Source organism: Micropterus salmoides, unplaced genomic scaffold (genome assembly GCF_014851395.1).
Source record: "Micropterus salmoides isolate LMB-PRFRI ecotype aquatic unplaced genomic scaffold, ASM1485139v1 Ms_hic_scaffold_6, whole genome shotgun sequence".
NCBI classification, from domain to species: Eukaryota; Metazoa; Chordata; class Actinopteri; order Centrarchiformes; family Centrarchidae; genus Micropterus; species Micropterus salmoides.
The window spans coordinates 10,954,191-10,973,502 of NW_024044348.1; the positions used below are offsets into that span (position 1 = coordinate 10,954,191).

Consider the following 19,312-nt stretch of genomic DNA (forward strand, 5'->3'; position numbering starts at 1 on the left):
TAAAGAGCAGCCAAAGTGAAATCTGAGAAACACCATAATCTGATCTCAGTCTGGACTGTGCTACTAGATATCAGATGCTCTTTGACTGTCTGCTGTTAGGAACTGCACGCTGCGTACTGACAGGTCATGGTTAACCAACAATCAGAGAAATTACAGCAGTGAACAACATCTTGACAGCACATTGCAAACTCAAATAAAAACATAATGGAGGACAGGCGCAAGTCTGCACGAGTGAAGAGGACATAGCATTGCTAGTTTGTATTCAGTCTGAACATTCACATGCCACAGACAGAAGAAAACCGTTGCAGATTAACACACTAAGCTAATCTTATTCCCATTTCACCCCTATTTTACTCCTGAATCTATTGCCCTTTCCCAGGTTATCCTTGACATGCAACACTAAAGATGAAATTAACCTGTAAGCATAACGTAGCATGCTTAAATAGCCTATATATTTGTATTGGAGTGCCAGTCCTCCTTTATGCATGCAGTTTTGCCCCTGGCCTCAGGTCAAATGAAGGAATAAAAGGGGGTATACACACAGTGAGAGGCAGATTGGGAAGTCCACGTACCCCGATGATAGCATTTAGCTCAGTCATCGTCACCTGCTTGGCTCGCTCAACAGCCTGAGCCACCTGCTGTTGATGCTGCAGGACACACAAACACAAAGATGAGATTCCTGATGGAAGAGAATTCATTTCAAAAGAATCACATATCCTGGCCTGTACTTGTGGTTCACCTACACAACTCTACAAACTTTAGCTGAGGGGGAAAATATGCTCCATAGCGCAAAAACATAATTTAATCCTACTCTAAGTCAGTAACACATCAATGCCATAAAAAGACTATATCTGCATTATCAGCATAACTGTACATAATAAGGAATATTGTAGTAAATACAATATAAGAACTAGTGATGTTGTAAATGTTCCTGTAAACTTTCCTACTCACTTTTCTACTAAAGACATATGTTTTAAGTTCCTTGCATGTTTTGTGTGATCTCCTTTGTTGGCCAAAAAAAGAACTGTAGGTTCTGTAGAACAGTAATTTATGTTTTTGTATTTGTTGAAAAACCATGCATGTAGAAGGAGCAACACTTAGTGATGGCAAGTGATTAAAATTGTCTACTTATTTGGTGATTAAAGTACATCATTCAGTTGTACTGATAAAACTGTCACTTCAGTAACCTTTTCATCATTAAGACAACTGCTTAAAATCTGTGTTCCTATTGTGCAATGAATGCCTGTTTGGTACTCTGTGAGACACCTTGTGGATCCTATGCATCCCATTGAATGGGTCTCTACACAACAACCAGCCTCACACTTTCCTGTACAGAAACTGAACGGAGTGAATGAAAGTAATCTCATTCGTAAAATGCTGCTAGCTGGGATGACACTCACCTCTTGTGACAAGAACGGCATGATCTGAGCCAGAATTGCATTGAGACGTTTGGCAATCTCAGTCTGTTGAAGAGAGAGAGAATAAACATTAAGGCAACATTATAATCAAGCAGTTAAACTACCTGTAAAACAAAAGGGTGTGCATTTGTGAACACGCACAAATGTTTGCAGCATCCATCTGGATAGATTGTGTATTTTTTAACTAAATTGCGACCGCCTTACAACAAATTTACTTTCCCCTCTCTCCTGCCTCCATTAGACTGAGGCCTTATTTCATTAGGAGGCTGAAATATGCTAATACCATCTGGCTGGGGAGACCATAATGAGGTCCATACTTCATAATTACAGCCCAGAGAGAGGAGGGGGGCATGCTGAAGCAGACAGGTTAACTCTCTGGCCCTATCTATCAGAGGCATCTTTGGTATCGACCGCGCAATATTAGCTGGGACTGTAAGATGATACCGCAGGGCTCGACAGACATAGAGCACTTTTCAACGCTGCATTTGGACAAATGGATATGCTGCGCTGCTCGCCTACCGCACTTGAATGTCCCAAGACATTTTGCCCAGACCCATTTCCTATTTTAAAATCTGTCCTTTCCGTGGAAAGAGGAGGAACACAAAAGTAGTGTGCAGAATAAAAGAGAAGGGACTGAGTGAGTGTGTGTGTGGAGGGGGGGGGTTGATGAATGGTGAAGTGAAACGCTCTGATTTGACACTAAGGTAATGTAGTTTGACTGAACTGGGGGAGGTGAACTAATTGATTCTGAGAGATTAGGGGTGGAGGCCCAGCAGGTGTAGGGGGGGTGAAGAGGTCCTTCCCGCCATTTTATACGCTGCTGCATTCCACTCATTTTCTCCCTTAACCTTATTTGACTGTGAAAGGGGGAGGAAGGAGAAAGAAAATGGAAAAGGGGGGACAGGAGGTGCCAGTAGCCCTTTGCACCACCCTGTGTCACTCTTTTCATTTTGGAGGAGGGGGAGACAGGAAGAGAAGGAAAGAAGAGGAGGAAGACAGACCTTTGCTGGCCTGTCAGGAATTATCTCACAACCCCCAGTCTGACCTTAGACGCACTGTGCTTTCTCTCACCACCCAGCCTCCCCCTTCTCTTCCTCCTCCCTCCTCCTCCAAATGCTTCTTCACACCCCTCCCTGCTAATCTCCACTACTCTCCTCTTTTGCCTCCCTCCTTCCTCTCTCATCTTCCCCCCTCTTCAGTTGCTGGGGCAACGCTATCTGGCACGGCTGATCGTTATGTAAATTGGGCTGGGGCCCTGACCAGAACAGCCTGTAAAATCATATTAGGCGCAGCAAAGAGGCAGGTCATTAAATTGAATTTTCGGCCTGTCGATCTGATCGGCACGGGAAATTAATGAGGGATAACTGGGAGTGGGGAGGTGGGGAGTGGGCTGCACTGGAGGGGAGAGGAGAAAGAAAGAGAAGCTCTATGGAGACTCATAAACCATCATCATTAGCGGGGGCTGGATACAATGACACACAGTAGGATTAGAGTGTTTCAGTATCACACCACTTCTCTGGAAATGGCTGCAAGGGGAACAACATGGGGCTTGTAGGAAACAGCGGTATGCTGATACACTTAGCTATTAGAGCAGCAACATTACAAACCCTCACCACAAACCGATTCACAAAGAAAGGCATCCATTTGTTCTTAGCAAATCACCACTCCAGAGCCACCATTTGAAGCCAAAACATTCATGGTATTCAGGTGCACTCTGCCTTTTGTGTTGAATTGTTTGGTACGCTGTGCTAAAAACACACGTTTCTCTCAGCAGTTCTTTCTGAAAGGCGAACTGAAGCACCAGGTGCTTTGGGAGCTGAGATCATGCAGAGTAGTTTTTTTAAAGGTTAAATGTTCCTGAACCCTTGGCATACTCTGAAATTCACCCCAGAGTTAAAATATTACTTTGGAGCCAGGAAATAAAACAATGAAACAGACTTCCTTTGCACCATTTTTCTACCCATTTATTGCTGTGTTGATGCCGTACATTTCGCCGTTATAACTCAGCTACAATTTAAGAGAATGTGAGGGCAAACATGACTCACACGTTAACCTGAGAAACACCACTGTAAAAGCCTTCAACTGAATTGTTGCCTTTATCAGCCACATCTTGTCCATCCTTTTCAAATTTAGTCACTCCACTCTGTTCAGACAGAGTTCACGCTTGTTAGGGAGGGCAAATGGGCACATGACTTATTTACACAACTTTTTCACAGCCATTTTGAAGAGTAAAAATACTGGTAACACATCACATCCAGTGACTCGCAGCACTCTTAAATTACTCCCACTTTACTTTGGAGGCACTATTTTCCACAGTGCTTTTAGTGGCAGGGACAGGCACTGGAAAGAGTTTATTGTCACTTAAAGCCACTGAAAACAGAAGCCTTTGAGCCGGCAGAAGCTTTTCACTGCAGCTCCACAATTACAGGTACTCAGGGTTGTCTAGTAGCAGCAGAGCTTGGAGAGGCTCTCTCTCCATTGCATCCCTCTGTCAATGGTGCGTTGAAAGCCATTCGGCTGTTTGTCGCTCCAGGCATTAGCCCCCAAGTGGAGAGCAGAGTCTCTGACGAGGATTCAATTGGCGAGGAAACCAAGTGGCATATGATTGGGGGGGGGGGGGGGCAGAGATGGCTGTTTGGGAATTATCTTCTCAGCCAGAGCAGAGGAAGAAAGAGGCACTTAGAGGTATCTTGTTCATTACAAATGCATGAAGGATATTTTGCATGTGCATGTCATTCTATTTTGAGCTCATACACACAAAACTGAAGTGACATCCTTTTCTGCAGGGGAGCACATGGAAATGGGCTGTTTTCCAACAGATTACACCTGATTTTGTAGGAATTCAAATCAGCATGTAGACAATTTTTTTTTAGATTTCCTTTTTGAATTATGCAGTTTATATGTACAGACATACACAAAACCCCATCATCAGCTGGTTGAGTGCACACGCACACCCAGGCACTAATTGTGTAACACTGTTCCACCAGCCCTTCTAGCCTGCCTATCAAAATAAAGCATGTCTCACAGCCTCCAATAACCTCGCCGAGCTCCCTTGAGAGAGAGCGTGTGTGTTCTCGTAGTCAGTTTGTTTTGGCTTAGAGACAGGTCGGCCATCATCACCTTGGCAAACAATTCCAGGAATCCTGTATAAATTATTCATTTGCACAAGCTCTCTTTCTCCCTCCCTCTGCTCCTCCTTTCACCTTCCTTCTGCATCCAGGAAACGGACACGATTCTTCTTGATGATGCACTTTCTCAGTTTCCCTCATTCACTCAACAAGTGAGGAAATGGATACACACAACAGACACACAAAATGGCTACCCTTAAGTGCAACAAAAGTAAGCAACCAAATATAATGGCACAGCATAGGATGTGTTGATGGTTAATTCCATTCATGTTCCTTTTGCTTTCAATTTACCAGAGAGAACTGAAATCAAAATGTAGGCAAGCGTACAAGAGATAAACAGGGTCCACGGCAGAGAACAGAGGTAGTGGAAAAAACAAAGCAAGCCCCACCACACCACAAAGTCAGCAGGGCATGTTGCTGAGGCAGCCTAATGAGCTGCGCTAATTAAAATCACTTATTGACAGCAAGCGAGGGTGATTACCTCCACCCTGCACTCTTTGCCATCATAAGAGACACTGTCAAAATAAATTACCCCCCTGGCAGAGACACAGATCCCTTCTCTAGCAGCCAGTAAGCTCTGCAGCAGCGTAGGGGAAGTCTGTTGGAACTTGAATTACAGTGTGTTTGAGACACAACTGGTATTACCATGTAAGGGATATGAGTATTTATGCATGTGTGTGTGTGTGTGTGTCCGCGCCCAATCCCCTGCTTTCCAATCCTGCTTTGTAGCAAAAAGCGATAACAACACAAAGTCAGTTTATCGTGTCTTTTTTTTTTTCTTTCTCCTCTTCACACTGCAATAAATCTTCAACACAAGCGAAGTAATGCGCCTGCCTGCATCCAATAATCCAGCAGCCCCCATCTCTTCCTCCCTCCCTTCCTACCAATAACAGGGGCAGCTAAGGGCTGTGTGTTTACCTCTCGCTGATGTCATCACAAACACTCGTTCATCAGGGATTGGAGAAGGGAGAGAGGGGGAGGGAGGTGGCAGGAATTATGCATTATTCAGGAGTGCTCCGTCGACTCCACCGGGCTTATTGATAAACAAAGGAGATGCACGGGAGAGGACGAGTCGATTAACCCATTTACCCCGAAGACTCTCTCTCTCTCCTTTCCTGTCTCCACCACCCCCCCTTGCTTTGTCCACTTGCCACCAGCATCCACCCGCAACAACCAGCTCCTCCCCCACCCTGTATCGCTTCAACCTCCTTGTTGGTGATAAGTGCCTAACAGAAAACGCTCAAGAACCGGGGAACAGGGTGGGTGGGGATTGAGAGGCAGCGAGCTCCTTGATAAACAGAAAACACCTAGTTAGCGCGCGCGCGCACACACACACACACACACACACACACACACACACACACGTGCCCACAAAAATGTCTACAGCTGATGAATTGTGCAGTGTGCTGCTGTTCCAACTGGGCTACCCTCCCACTGATGCCATTAACCTTCTGGATCTGAGGGGCCATGAAGCCTCCACCCCACCTCTCTCTGTCTCTCTTTCTCCCTCTCTGACAGAATCCCACTCTCATACATCATATCACACAGCTAATGACAAAAGGGCCATCATTCACATCCCATCGTTGGGGTGGCAGGGCAGGCAGAGGAGGGGGAAGCAATGAAAAGACACGAGGGCACATGGAAGAGGAGAAGCGAGGAGGCAAAGGTGATGAGGGGAAACAGAAACTAAGATGGAATCAGAGAAAATGGAAATGTAAGTGTAGAAAGATAGTAGAGGGGCATCTTGAGATTACATTAAGCTCCCCCCCCCTGTTTTTAAGTGAACTGAATAAAAGATTATGCTGATGTTGGTTAATACAAAAGAAAATGTTTCATACGGCTGACTAAAAATGGCCTCAGGTCATATATTTAGCTAAACACAGTGTTTTTTGCAGTGTTATGAGTGGCAATGTATTGCATTTAGGACTACGGTGTCTACAGCAGACATGACTGCTGATGTCTTACCCTAACCATACCAAACATTAACCAGCCAATTACAGACGTCATGCACACTCCTTATCCTGTGGACACGCCCACCTCTAGACATCTTGCAGGTATAAAACAAGGGCTGAAACTAAGAACTATTTTCATTATTAGATTAATGACTTGACTGTTTGATGTTTAGACCATAAAATGTCAAAATGTTGTTCCAGCACTACAGAAAAACACGTTGAATCTAGGGACTAACATATTAAAGTGACAACATTTATTTCCAAGATGGTGTTGGAAGACATTAAGCACAAAGACAGATGAGAGAAGAAAAATATAACACATGCAACAAAAACATTGAAGAAAGCCCTTATTTTCATCCAGAGGAATATCAGAGCACAGCTGACAGAAAAGCACTGCTGGAGCTACCAAGCTTTTGGTGTTATGCTCGGGGACACTACATCGGGGTGCGTTCTTGGTGGCGTGGGTGCGTTAAGCTAAGTAACTATGACAATCAAACCAAAGAAGCCTGGTGAGAAATATGGCCACTGTTTTTTGAGGCTGAGATGATTTTAACATATCTGCCGCCCACCCCCCTCCAGTTTACTGAGATGGCTCCTTGGGTGATTTGAAGAATATTTTTACCCTATTCATCCGTAGAAGTCTTTCCTCTGCAGCATAATGCCCAGTACTGGGTGGCAGCTGAACTAATGAGCTTTTAGCCCGGCTGGTACTGGGGAGGCAGACACAGAATAGTGCAGGCATATGTGCGTGCGTGCACGCACACACTCTCACACACTTAGAAGGACAAACTACTAAAAAAAAACAACACATCCTCTCAGACTGTCTGCCAAATACTTCACTTTAATCTTATCAAACCATCCCCATCAGGCAGCGTGCCCTTCGTGTTGTTTAGCCTGTCAGCATTTTCACTATGGGAAACCAGTATGTTTATGCCTCCTAAAGCCATTTAGGGATGAGGGTAGGAACTAAGGTCAGGTATGTGTGTGTGCGTGTGTTTATATTCCTCAATCACCAGAGGGGAAAAAAACAACAGTGTTTTGGCTGTACACAGACCATCCCTGATATGGCTACATACCTGTTTGTGCATCTCAATGTTGAGCCCATAGGACATTTCATAGTACTGTAAAATAGAGGAGAGACAAACATTAATACATAAAAAATTTTAAACAAAGACTTTTCAATGATGCATTTTCATTTGTACATCTACTCTATGCCCTTGCTTAACTGTGTACAAAGAAATCCTAAGGTACATTTTTTCTTATCTCATTATAAGCAGAGGATTTCTTTGTGCAACAAGGCTGTAAAAAAACGACATTTTTATCAGTTCTCTAAAGCACCCAAACAATAAAAGAGACAAGCTGAATACTTGTTGGAGCACAGGGTTGAGCCATTAAATAAAAATACAAACATTAACCAAAGAGTTTGACAACTTCATGTTCTTTGTGCAACCACAGCCGACAGACGATTGGCTACTGTTCTCGTTTACGTCTGCTGCCAGTCTTTTGAGCTAAAAACGCAGTCTACGGCTTCAAACACCCGGAGAAAGCCAATACTATTATTGAAAACAACATTATCTGCTGTTGATTGCCAAAAGCTTGTGAGCCCACCAACAGATACAAACTAAAGCCTAGTAGTTTGTATTGTTTATAAAACACACAGCAAACAGCTTCCACTTATTATAGCTACTCCCACCACCTTCTGGTCCCTCACAGGGAAAATAATATTTAACAAACGTACTGCTGCGTTTGGTTAAAGTAATTCCTTTCATGTACAAACAAGATAAGCACGCACATACACAAACTATGAGTGAGGTCTAAGTTGCATCACTTGTCAGATGAAGATTGTTCTTTCCCCATAAACACAATGCAGCTTTTCCTGTATTAGAAAGAACCTTTTTGTTGGGTTGCCTTCACAGCGACACAAGTTTTTTTGGTCTTTATTTGATCATCAGGGAGCTCTGAACTTAATGTAACACATTTTAATCATAGTATTGGAGCAGTTTTACATTTCTTCTTAATCCTCAAGTAACTTTTCCAGAAATGGGTACAAGTCCTGACACACAAAGTACACAAGATTTTAAATATGTATCAGGGCTGAACAATGGTTTAATATTGTTGGTGGCAGACTTTTAATGGAATTGCAATGATATTAGTATTAAAACTACTACTTTAATCATTTATTCACATGCAGATCATTTTCTTGTTTAACATATTACTTGTTTGGTCTATAATATGTCAAAACAGGAAATAAATACACATCACAATGTCCCAGAGCCCAAGGAGATCTTGTCTTGTTTTGTCAGACTAACATGAGGAATCCACTGACTCCGGCTGTGTTACAGCTGCGCCACAGTTTTGGTGCATCCATAGCCCGGCATCAAAGTACACTGGAAGCATCTCGGAAGCGTTTCAGGCATTTTGCCTGCTGACATGTTTAGATTTTGTGAATTTGGTAATCAAGTGTTTGCATTTTGTGCTTCTACTATAATTAAGTAGGCTACGTAGTTAAATGATTTCTTTTTGTGTCCGTTTTAACTGTGTTTATTGTTGTTTTACGATCGAGAGTCTCCACAGGGTGTTTTATTTTGAAAATCACCCCGATTCTCTATGCCGTTCTATGTCTGACTTCCTTCCTGGTTCGATCTGCTCTGTGCTGCTTGATGGTTCGGCCGCATCTGGTGGACTCACGAGCATAGACTATAATGGCCGTGATTAGCTCCGGCAACCATGGTGCAGTCGTAACGCGCCGGAGTCAGTGGATTCCTGGTGTAACTGTCCAAACACCCAAAGATTTTCAGTTTTCTGTCATAAAGGGCAAAGAAAAGCAGCAAATTCCCACAATACAGAAGCTGGAACCAGCAAATACTTGGCATTTCTGATTTTAAAAAATGGTCAAAACAGACTCAAAATATATGCGATAATCACAACTAAATAATTAAAATAGTACTTTTTTATTAGTTTTTATTGGTTGACTAATCAATTCAACTAGATATGACATCACATCCAAATTGGTGATTCAAAGCCAGTTTTTGCTTTACACGTGTACTTTAATGCAATGTTCATTGCACCCATTATTTTATGTGCAATTTTGCATGTTTCCCACACTGTGATACAGATAGTGGAACTAGTCTATTTGAGAAAAACACACAAAGTCTCTCCATATCTGTGAAAGTCTGTGAAACCCCTGGGTGGTTCACCTTGGGTACGTTAAGAAGTAAATAAAAATAATAATAAAATAGAGGAAACTCTCTGATTCATGCATAAAGCCAGCAGACCCATCATTAGCCCCCAGTGGATCATGTTGGGTGTGTTAGGGAGGGGCAGTGGAGGGTCATAAAGAGGACCCCAGGGCCACAGAGGGGGTCGTCACACCCCACAATCAATGGTTGGACATTTGACCCCTGCTAGAGTTACAACTACCCCCCCCCCCCCACACACACACATCCTGCACCTTCTTATCCAATGAAAACAGAGGCCAAAGGCGAGAGACAAATGGCAGCCTGGCCTTTGCAAAACATCAGGGCTGCACCACCTGTGACTGTTCACCTGAGGCTAAAGGGAGGATACGGATACAACAGTACAATTACTACTCTTACCATGACGTAGTGACGCTGCATTTCGGTCTTTTCATTGGCCAGCTTATCGTACTCCACTTTAAGACTTTAGGAAAAGAGGAGAGAAACACAATGATTGTAGGTTTGATATATGTTATTTACATAAATTAAAGCACAACCTTTGATTTGGGTGTATTACATCAAGCAAAAGATACATTCATGACAGTAACGCAAACTATCAGTGTAGATTTGGTGCATGAAGCTACAAAAATGGAACAAAACAGCTTCCTCTTTCAGTTCTTTCCAGGAAGCCAATGCTGTTTACAGCAGGCTAGTCATTACCTGTGGTACTGGGCCTGCAGGAACTGAAATTCGTCTTTGATCCTGTCGCAGGACTCTGCCACAGTGAACTTGAAGCCAGGCTGCCCTGGTTGGTGAGGTGCCTGAAAAGTGCAAGATTGGAGATACCGCAGGTGTAAATAACGCCATCACAGTCCAGATAATGGTCTCATCTCTTTCTTGCTGCCCAACCCCCTTTCTTCACAAACAGCGTTTTTTCTCTTGATGGTTTGTCCTCCCGTTTCCCCTGAGCCCTGACTGGCAGAGGAAATAGCCGCTTTCACTCAACAACATGTGCAATGACAGAGGCGGGTCACTTCATCCATCCTCAAAGTAATGTTAGATGTTAGTCAGATGGGGGGGGGGGGGGGGGGGGATCATACATACAAAGTTGTGGGATTTCCTCAAAAGGCAGAATTAACCTGTTAGCACTGTAAAAATGCAAAGATAACTAAATGTACTGAGAAATTAAGTCAGTTTAAAGAAGATGGTGATCTACTTTCAACCAAAAGCTCTGATCTTGTTGCCAATAAACAAGATTTCCCAGTTTCTCTCCTGCCAGGGTGAAGCTCCTCGGCAGCACCGATGCAGACCATAAATAGTAAGGTGTGGACCAGCAGTTCCACACTGACGAGCTAATTAGGCTGCTTTGAAGGGTGGTGCATTTGCATCAATTTACAAATAGTGACAAAGACAGCTACTTACCGGATGCCGGCCTTGTGGATACATGTCGCGTCCTTTACACAGGGGAATTCGGTGCGTTTTCTCTCTTTCCGTAATCCCAGTGAAGGTGCGGTAAATCACCGCCACCCCCTCCCTTGTACACGCAGGATGGCGGCGGACAAAGCCCCGTTCTCGGCTGCGAGGCGCACACTCTTTGCACCCTTGCACTGGATGTATCACCCCGTCGGTCTTTCCTTTGTACCTAAACAAACAGAAAACGGGGCACAGCTGAGGAGCTGAATCACTTTGGCAACAAGAGATCATAGCACCTTGTTTGTAAATCTACAGGAATTAAAGCCTTACAAACTTAACCGCACTGGTCTAGCCAACTACCTCCTCCCCGATAAAACCACAATAAAATGCTCTTTAATCCTCATTGTGGCATTATGATTATTTTCTGTCAAAAAAATCTATATCTGTCGTCTCGATTTGCATTACACAGGGAGGAACAAGAGTGCCAGCAAAACGTGTTTGATCCGATGCATCAAATAAATCCCGAAGTTGATACTTTTGATCACACCCTCGACGGTGTGATGCTTTGTTTCCCCCGTAAATCTAACGAGTTGTCTTCCACAACGAGGAAAAAAGAACACAAACACACAACAGGGTTGTTTTGGTTTGGTCTGGGAAGATCAGAAAACAAGGAGCTGCTGCTTTCAAACTCGGCTGCCATAAAGCCACACCACCACCACCCGTCTTGTTAGCGTCTCTCCTCATGTCGCCCTTTTTACCTTTGTCTTGACTGATTCCTCCCCTCTCTGCTGCACAGGTAAAAAAAAATAAAAATAGTATCCAGACACAAAGCTTAATATCCTTGTCCTGTGTGACGGTCACCACGGACTGAGACGGGCGGAAAAGGTCCGTGGCCAAATTTTATTTTTCATACACGCCTTGAGAGTCCTTTAAAACCCCGGTGATCCCGAGGCGGAGAGCGTCTCTCCGGTCGGTCGGACGTTGGAAACCCCTCGAATGGGACGAGTTGTTGGCGGCAGGCAACTTCAGAGAAAGCCTATGTTAGATCCAGTAGTAGTACACGAATCTTCAAGTAAGTCCAAAGACTATTTTTTGGCGAACAACCGTTTTTTAATAAATGTCGGCCGTTGTGAAATATACCACTAGCTTGCCGTTGGGTATACCCAGTTGCTCCGCCGCGCGCTGTACCACACACAGACTGTGCACTGACACGAGGACCCGACTGCCGAGACTGCACTAACCAATTGGGTTCTCCGAAGGAGTTTAGCGACGGTGACCAATCACGGCGTGATGTACCCACGTGGGGGTGTTCCGTGTACCTGCGTTCTGATTGGGCATACGAAATGTGACCTCACATGTTCGCCATTTTGGATTTGCAGTGACATTCAGTGCGTTCAACAGCTTGTTCAAAACAAAGGCAATAATTTATATGTCCGCGTATTGCGGGCGGTGGTTTGGCGTTTCAGGTTATATAGAGTATATACCTGCGAGGTTTTCCATAAAAAAAATCCGATTTACACGCACTATGCAGGTGTAAACAGGAAAATAAGCCAAAGATATAAGTGATCATTTTGATTAAAACAATAGGCTGTAGCCTAAATGTGATACGTGCTTGATATGTGGACGAGTGTGAGAGAAGCAAGTCTGGCCCTGAACACTAGCTTTGCACCAGGAAGATAACACTCTCAATTCAAGGAGAGGTTAGAGATACCAAGAAAGGAGAAATAAGTCCTGTTACTATGCCAAAAAAAATAGGAGCTCATACAAATTCATTCAAGACCCCGAAGTGCGCAGAAGATGTGAATACCGCTTAATCTACAGCAGAGTGTCCTTTGAGTGACTTGAATTGATCGACCTATTTCTAACGAGACCTCAAGCATCTACAAGCTTTCCTATCAGCAGCAGTAGGTAGGCTACAACACGTCTGCGCGTGAGGATATGAGCCTATCAAGTGTTGCTCACTATGCCTGGCCCCCACGTGGGTCCTCCCCCTCCCCCTTCGCAGCCTTTTATCCAATGGCGTCGCAGCTGTCTGCATGCGCAGCTTACAATTGGCTCAGCGCTGGAAAAGCTGTCAGTCAGGAGCCGGGGTTGTCAATTAAACCCACGTTGGGTACGGCGCTGACAAATGCCTGCGCGTCTCTCCCTCCTGCCTGCGAATAGTGCCTGGAATGGCTGCTTAATTAGCTTCGAATGGCTTTTCCTTTCAGCTCAAACAATCTGTCACTACCATGTGGTAAAAAGAGCCCTGCATAAAACAAAAGCAGGGGGAAAAAAGCCAGTAGGGGCTAAATATCAGTTTGATTCCCCCTCCTCCTCCCCTGCTTCAACCCCTCCTCCATCATGAAAACATTTGCTGCAAAACAAAGCTTTTACCTCGTTCAAACATTGGCTCGTTTCACTCATTTGTTTCTGTCCTAATTTTCCATGTAATTTTCTAATAAAAATTGTATTTATTTGTTTATGTGGGTGTCCATTTCGACCCTTCACATTTCAAGTCAAGGAGGGGGGGGTTCTGTATTCCATGAAACAAGTAGACAAGTTTTGGCTAGCTTAAGGTATATGACACGCATCATTTTATTGATTTATTAGGATGTTGTATAAAGCTGTGGTGGCAGTAGTTAAAATAATATACTTTAATTATCATTTTACTAGTGTTTTATATGTTTAAAATACATTCAAGATAATTTTAAAAGTGAAACGCCATGTATGGTGCACTTAGAGGCGTCAACAGGGAAATTAAGAGGAAACTTCAACTGAAGTCTGTTTAAAATATACAAATATTAAAAGTGACAAAATCAGACATTAGGAAAATATTATTTGTGAATATTTCTTTGCAGTGTGCAATGTTATGTAATGCAAAGATCCTTGTAGTATGCAAGTATTTCTAAAATGTAGCTGAAGCTACTCAGGCTCATATAAAGGATATGTTATATTATGTGTAGCATAACAAAGGGCACAAAAGTCAAGAAGTATACCACATTTTGAACATTACTATGGCTAGCATGTTGTGAGCTTTAGCTGTTGCTTAGAAACAAATATAGCCCTCCTGCTGATGCTCTGACATGAGTTGGGATAATAACTCGAGCACTGAGGGCATGTCAGTGAGCTACACAGTCACTAGGAGACTTTAAAGAAGGTTCTTCACACAAACTTCCCTAATGATAAATTATCTTAGCAGTCCTACTTGTAATCATGGTACAGAACAGGCTGTAAACACCATAATGTATAAACTTTTTGCGAGTCTCAAAATCCCTGAGTGAACTGCCAGATATCCAAAGTGCATGGGCAGCTTTGTGACAACACAGACATTTTGCGAAATGTGTCCTTCATTTCCAGTGATGCAGCTGAATGTTGATGTGGGACATAACAACAGGTGAAGTGTGAGCAGGTGCAGAACTGCACAGATACGCAGACTTTACAAATGAGGCTTCATAGGACGACGCAGCCTTGTCAAAAAATGTGGATTTATACAAGGGTTGCACAAAAGTTTACTAAGTAATCCAACCTTGATATGGAAATATATTCCAGTCCTTTAATATGCTTGATAGATTTTAATAAAAAGTATGAAAAGTTCATTATTGAGTTAGGGAGAAAAAAAATATCAAATTTTCAAACAAAAACAATCCTCTGAAATAATTTCCTCTCTGCCTCTCCGTGGTTTGACCTTTGACCTTGAACACACGCACTTGCATGTGTAAGAAAAATGGACCAAGACAAGAACGGCTACATGAATACGGGTTCCAGGAACAATTTAGTTTCTAACGTTGTGTACCTCGTTGCCTAAAAGCTTCTTACAATGATTGTAAAATCCATTTCACAAACCTCCTTAAGCTTAAGAGGTGTTTCCCAAGAGCGTTGTAACTGAAGACGCTCTTAACAAATGCCTCCTACCAACTCTTAAGAGACTAAGATCATCTTGAGAACCAAAAACTGTTGTTTATTACAGCAATGTTCTTTAAGTGACATTTTAGGTAAATTGAGTGATAATGTTTCTGAATATGAAAATAACAAAACAAAACTAACAAGCACAAATTAATTCAACAATTATCATTCCTTTGCAAAGTTGTCATTGTCTTCATCTCCCTCTTCTAAAAAAAACCCAGAATAAAGCAGTTCGTGCCAAAGAAGAGTGGCGATGCTAAAAACCTCTTCCTCCACCTCAAATACGGGATGTTGCCACGTATAAAGAGGGAGCAAATTACCAAGTATTTTATGATCACTTGTAAGTCACTTGCCAAGGCACTATTTGAACCTACTTATTGTCATGTCCCTATAATTAAAAACAACACTGAGATGGTTTTGGGAAGTTTGTTACATGTTTACAAATTATGTACTTCTCTGAGTAGCTCTTATATACTGTTATGTACGTACTGTTGCTACAGGTATTTCAGACTCACACCATTTATCCAGACTTTCATTTTGATTTATTACATTTTGAATAGAAACATTAAAAACATACATTTAACTTGTTATTTTAATGTAAAGGAATAAAAATAATCATGATATTCTCTAATGTCATCAGAAGAACCACCATGACACACAAGTAAAATCTTCCAATCATCCACATAAAGCCTTTGCAGTAGAGGTCTTAATGGGTCAAAATGTTTGGAACCTGCTGTGCATTTAAAAAATACGAATCCAGATCTGAAAGGGACTCAAGGACAGTCTGACCCAGTCCGAACAGAGCTGCGAGTAATGATGACGACCCAAAAACGACCCTGACAGAGAAAAAATACCAACACAGGCAGCAGTATGATGCATGAACAATTAATGAGTAAGGTTGGGAACCAAAAACCAGTTTCAAATTAGACCCCGAATCCAAAATGCCGTGAACTGGGTACCCACTATTTTGGTTCTGCTTATCAGTTCCTAACCCGTGACAAGCCTTTATTACTGCAAACAAAGCTACTTATCTGCAAGGATGTGGCTATCTGCCAGGACCTGTCTACGTCATGCATCAATGCAACAGCGTGTCGATTTGTTTAGACACGAGCACGCATGGCTAACGTCGTCACAACAGTAGTGAAAGATGCACAGCGGTAAACGCTCAGAAGTGTGGTTTCTTGTTATTAAAGCAAATAACAAGGCAAACTGCAATGCATGTGGGAAGCTAGGCTAATTAGCTGTAAGTGATGGTGTACATCACATTTAACAAAACATTTAAGGCATTTACGGCGTTTATCTGAAAGAATGTTCAGTGTATGCTGTCTGGGATCCAAAGAACCGTTCCCTTTAGTAATGAAGGGGAGAAAACTGAGTCCAAGTCCACAGCATCCACAAGAAAATGTATGTACTGACTGTGGATCATACATTTTTACTGTATGTATGTACTTTGTGAATGTTACTTATTTTAATGAAACACTAAAAGTCAAAGTAAAGATATTTTTGTTATCTAAACAAAAAACATTGAAACTGGGAATGATAAAATTAAAACTATACCCAACGCTACTGATGAGAAGCCGCGGTTTTCTCTAAATTTCACAGTTCACACTCTTCATCTTGCATCAAAAAACACATTTTCCTCCTGTGATGATTATGAGAGACCACATGATAGTTTGCTCTGATACTATTTGGTATTTGACATTACACACAAACCTGCTGCAATACAATGGGACACTACCTCAACCCAGTTACACTGAATAAAATTTAGACCCCTGCCAATTCAGGTCCTGGGTTAGTAGACCAGTGGAGACCTCTACTTTGCAGTGACAGGCAGAGTTGTTAAGTTGTCAAGTACGACGTACAACTTTTTATGCTGTTCAAAATCAACTGCTACCATATCAACATCATCCTCTCTTCATCATATCTCACGCGGGCAGGTGCTGTTGATTTATGCAGAATTGTTGGTCAGTTGTTCTGGTATTTGTCAGTTTGCTCTGCACTGAGGATCCTGGGACTGGTATGTATAGGTCCACTGTAAGGATGTGGATTATCTGGGAACTGGCAAACACAGCGGCGGTCTCCACAGGCCGAAGACCCTGATTCAAGAACCACATACAAACAGACATTATCATACAGCTTCATCTCACACATTGAAAGCCGTGGATATGTCGCACACACTCGCACACAAACACTCACACACAGATCCACTTTTCATCCCACTCAATAGAGAGTGGCCTAGATTAGGCAACAACAAAGGAGAGGGCTTCACCTCTGGGATAAGGGGGGCCAGTCCACCCTTGTAGACCTCTGCACTGTTTATTTGCACTGGAAACCCAGACGCTGTGAAACTCCCACTCTGAGGCACTACACAAATACTAGGGCTATTTGCAGAGGTGGCTTTAATTCTTTGCAGAGCAATGATTGGCTGATTTCACTCCCATGCTGCAAGAGCTTGACCAATGGATTCCTTCAGCCTCCTTTGCCCCTCTCCACACCAACCCCATATAAATATAGCTGATGTATATTTTCAATAGCTTTAGTGGCCACTGAAGACTCAAATCCCATTTATTCTGCGTATGGTATCACATTCTCTGCTCAAACAAATCCTCAGAACCAAAACCAAAGTTTCTATAGCGAACCAATGCTGGTTCCTGCTTCTATATACAAGGAGCTTGATACTTCCTGAGAAGAGAAATCATGTTCGAGTTGGCTTCTGGTGGCCTGCAGTGTGAAAACAAGGAGGGGCTGTGCAAAGCCATAAAGCACTTCTCGAGATATTTGGTGTGGTATGTGAGGGGGTGACAAATGAAGAGGGATTGTATAATGCTTCAAACATTGATTAGTGTGTTTCTTCTTGTGTAAGTAGTCTCGGCTTTGTGAAGTTATTTGATTATCACCATCCATCAGATTTATTTTGTCCATTCAACTGTCCGCTCTTTCAACCATCCCGGTCACTTTTCCTCGGATGAGTGCAAAATGGGGCCTAGTGGTGTGGTCGGTCTGGATGGTCGCAGCCGTATTGTGAAGCACCCACAGGCTGAGGATTATTGACATGCTTTCACAGGCGAGTTCAGGCCATGAAAGGAGACATTCCTCGCCACAATGGACCCAGTGTGTGTCGCGGGGGCTGCAGACATGAATAGGGCTCCTAAGTGTATCACTGTGACTCGTCAGCCTGTAATCAATGCAAACAAGATGAAAGGGCTTTATCAAAAGAGACAGACATAAGCTGTGTCTCAACAAACACGGTGAAGGTCTTTGCTTGGCTAAAGTCCACGTATTTGTTTGTCGTCTTTGGTGGTGTGTATATACTGTATGTGTGTGCGCATGTCTAGGCCTACACACATGCGTGTTTGGAGAGGAAATAGTAGAGCACAGAGAACACATGCAGTCTTTTCTCTGATGTTATCAAGCATTTCATCATGCCTACAGGAAGCAGCATACTCACAGCCAGTAGGCTGCCTAACAGGTAAAAACAGTCTCCAAATTTAGTCTCCAAACAAGTTTTATTCATTCAAAGAGTAAGCTGAGTTACACAGAACTGAATTTATATTACAGAGTGGATCTCGAGGAATTTCTTGTTTTAAAATCCTATCTGGTGATATGCTGTAATCCCCCCCGAAAGAGAACCCCATCCTCTACAAAGAAAACCCTGCGACAAGTCAGCTTTTTAAAAACAGCTGTCTATCTGGGCAGTTCATTGAGGTACTAAAGGTAAAGAACAGTAAAGAAGTGAGAAAAGACAGGAGGCTCCTCAAAGTGCCTTGACAAATTTTCCTTTTGTTCCTGTGTTTTAAGAAGCTTGGAGACATTAACACTCAGAGCTGAAAGACTGCCTTATTCCAGCTTGTACATTACGGGTAAAATATGTTCAGATTTATTCTTAGACACATTTTAAATGGCAGAATCCACCTACAACGGGTACTGTTAAGACAAAGAGGATTATGCATCATTAAAAACAGTTTAATTTGTGGTTTGTTCAAAAAAAGTCAGCCGTTTTGTAGTTTTGTAAAACCAGCTTACTTAAAAATGCAGTTTATTGGTAGTGTTGTTGTATTTTATTGCCCTGGAACGTAATATTAATTGCACTCATGCAATTCGAGTGTTTGTTGTACACACAGTGTCGGTTTGAAGTAAGTTCACGGTTGATGACTTTTTTTCAGAGCACTCTGCCGAGCATTAATGGATTCAGAATGGCTCTACCTCTGATGCTGTCTGTGATTAATAATCTCATTTAGTCAGCACTCTTTGTGACCAGGTCTACAGGCCGGTCCAGTGTACGGCTCTTTAGCGGGTTGGCGTTATTTTTCGTGATTACCGTCTAAGTGGCTGCTGTAAGA

General features: G+C 42.7%; 1 protein-coding gene across 13 annotated transcripts in view; it reads right to left on the minus strand.

The window, feature by feature from the left end:
* The window catches only part of LOC119889829 (transducin-like enhancer protein 3-B), a 158,658-nt gene that overhangs the window by 21,498 nt on the left and 117,848 nt on the right, over window positions 1–19,312 (minus strand). For 7 of the 13 annotated variants that reach the window (XM_038700705.1, XM_038700693.1, XM_038700692.1 and 4 more), the window contains 6 exons: window positions 11,097–11,316; window positions 10,395–10,495; window positions 10,095–10,158; window positions 7,575–7,619; window positions 1,401–1,463; window positions 543–647 (listed from right to left, as the gene is read on the minus strand). In XM_038700705.1, the coding sequence (XP_038556633.1) occupies window positions 543–647; window positions 1,401–1,463; window positions 7,575–7,619; window positions 10,095–10,158; window positions 10,395–10,495; window positions 11,097–11,120 (402 nt within the window). In that variant the 5' untranslated portion in view covers window positions 11,121–11,316. Of the gene's footprint in view, window positions 1–542; window positions 648–1,400; window positions 1,464–7,574; window positions 7,620–10,094; window positions 10,159–10,394; window positions 10,496–11,096; window positions 11,317–11,845; window positions 12,305–19,312 lie in introns of those variants that run through there. The other 6 variants (XM_038700696.1, XM_038700694.1, XM_038700701.1 and 3 more) reach the window with 2 other exon arrangements.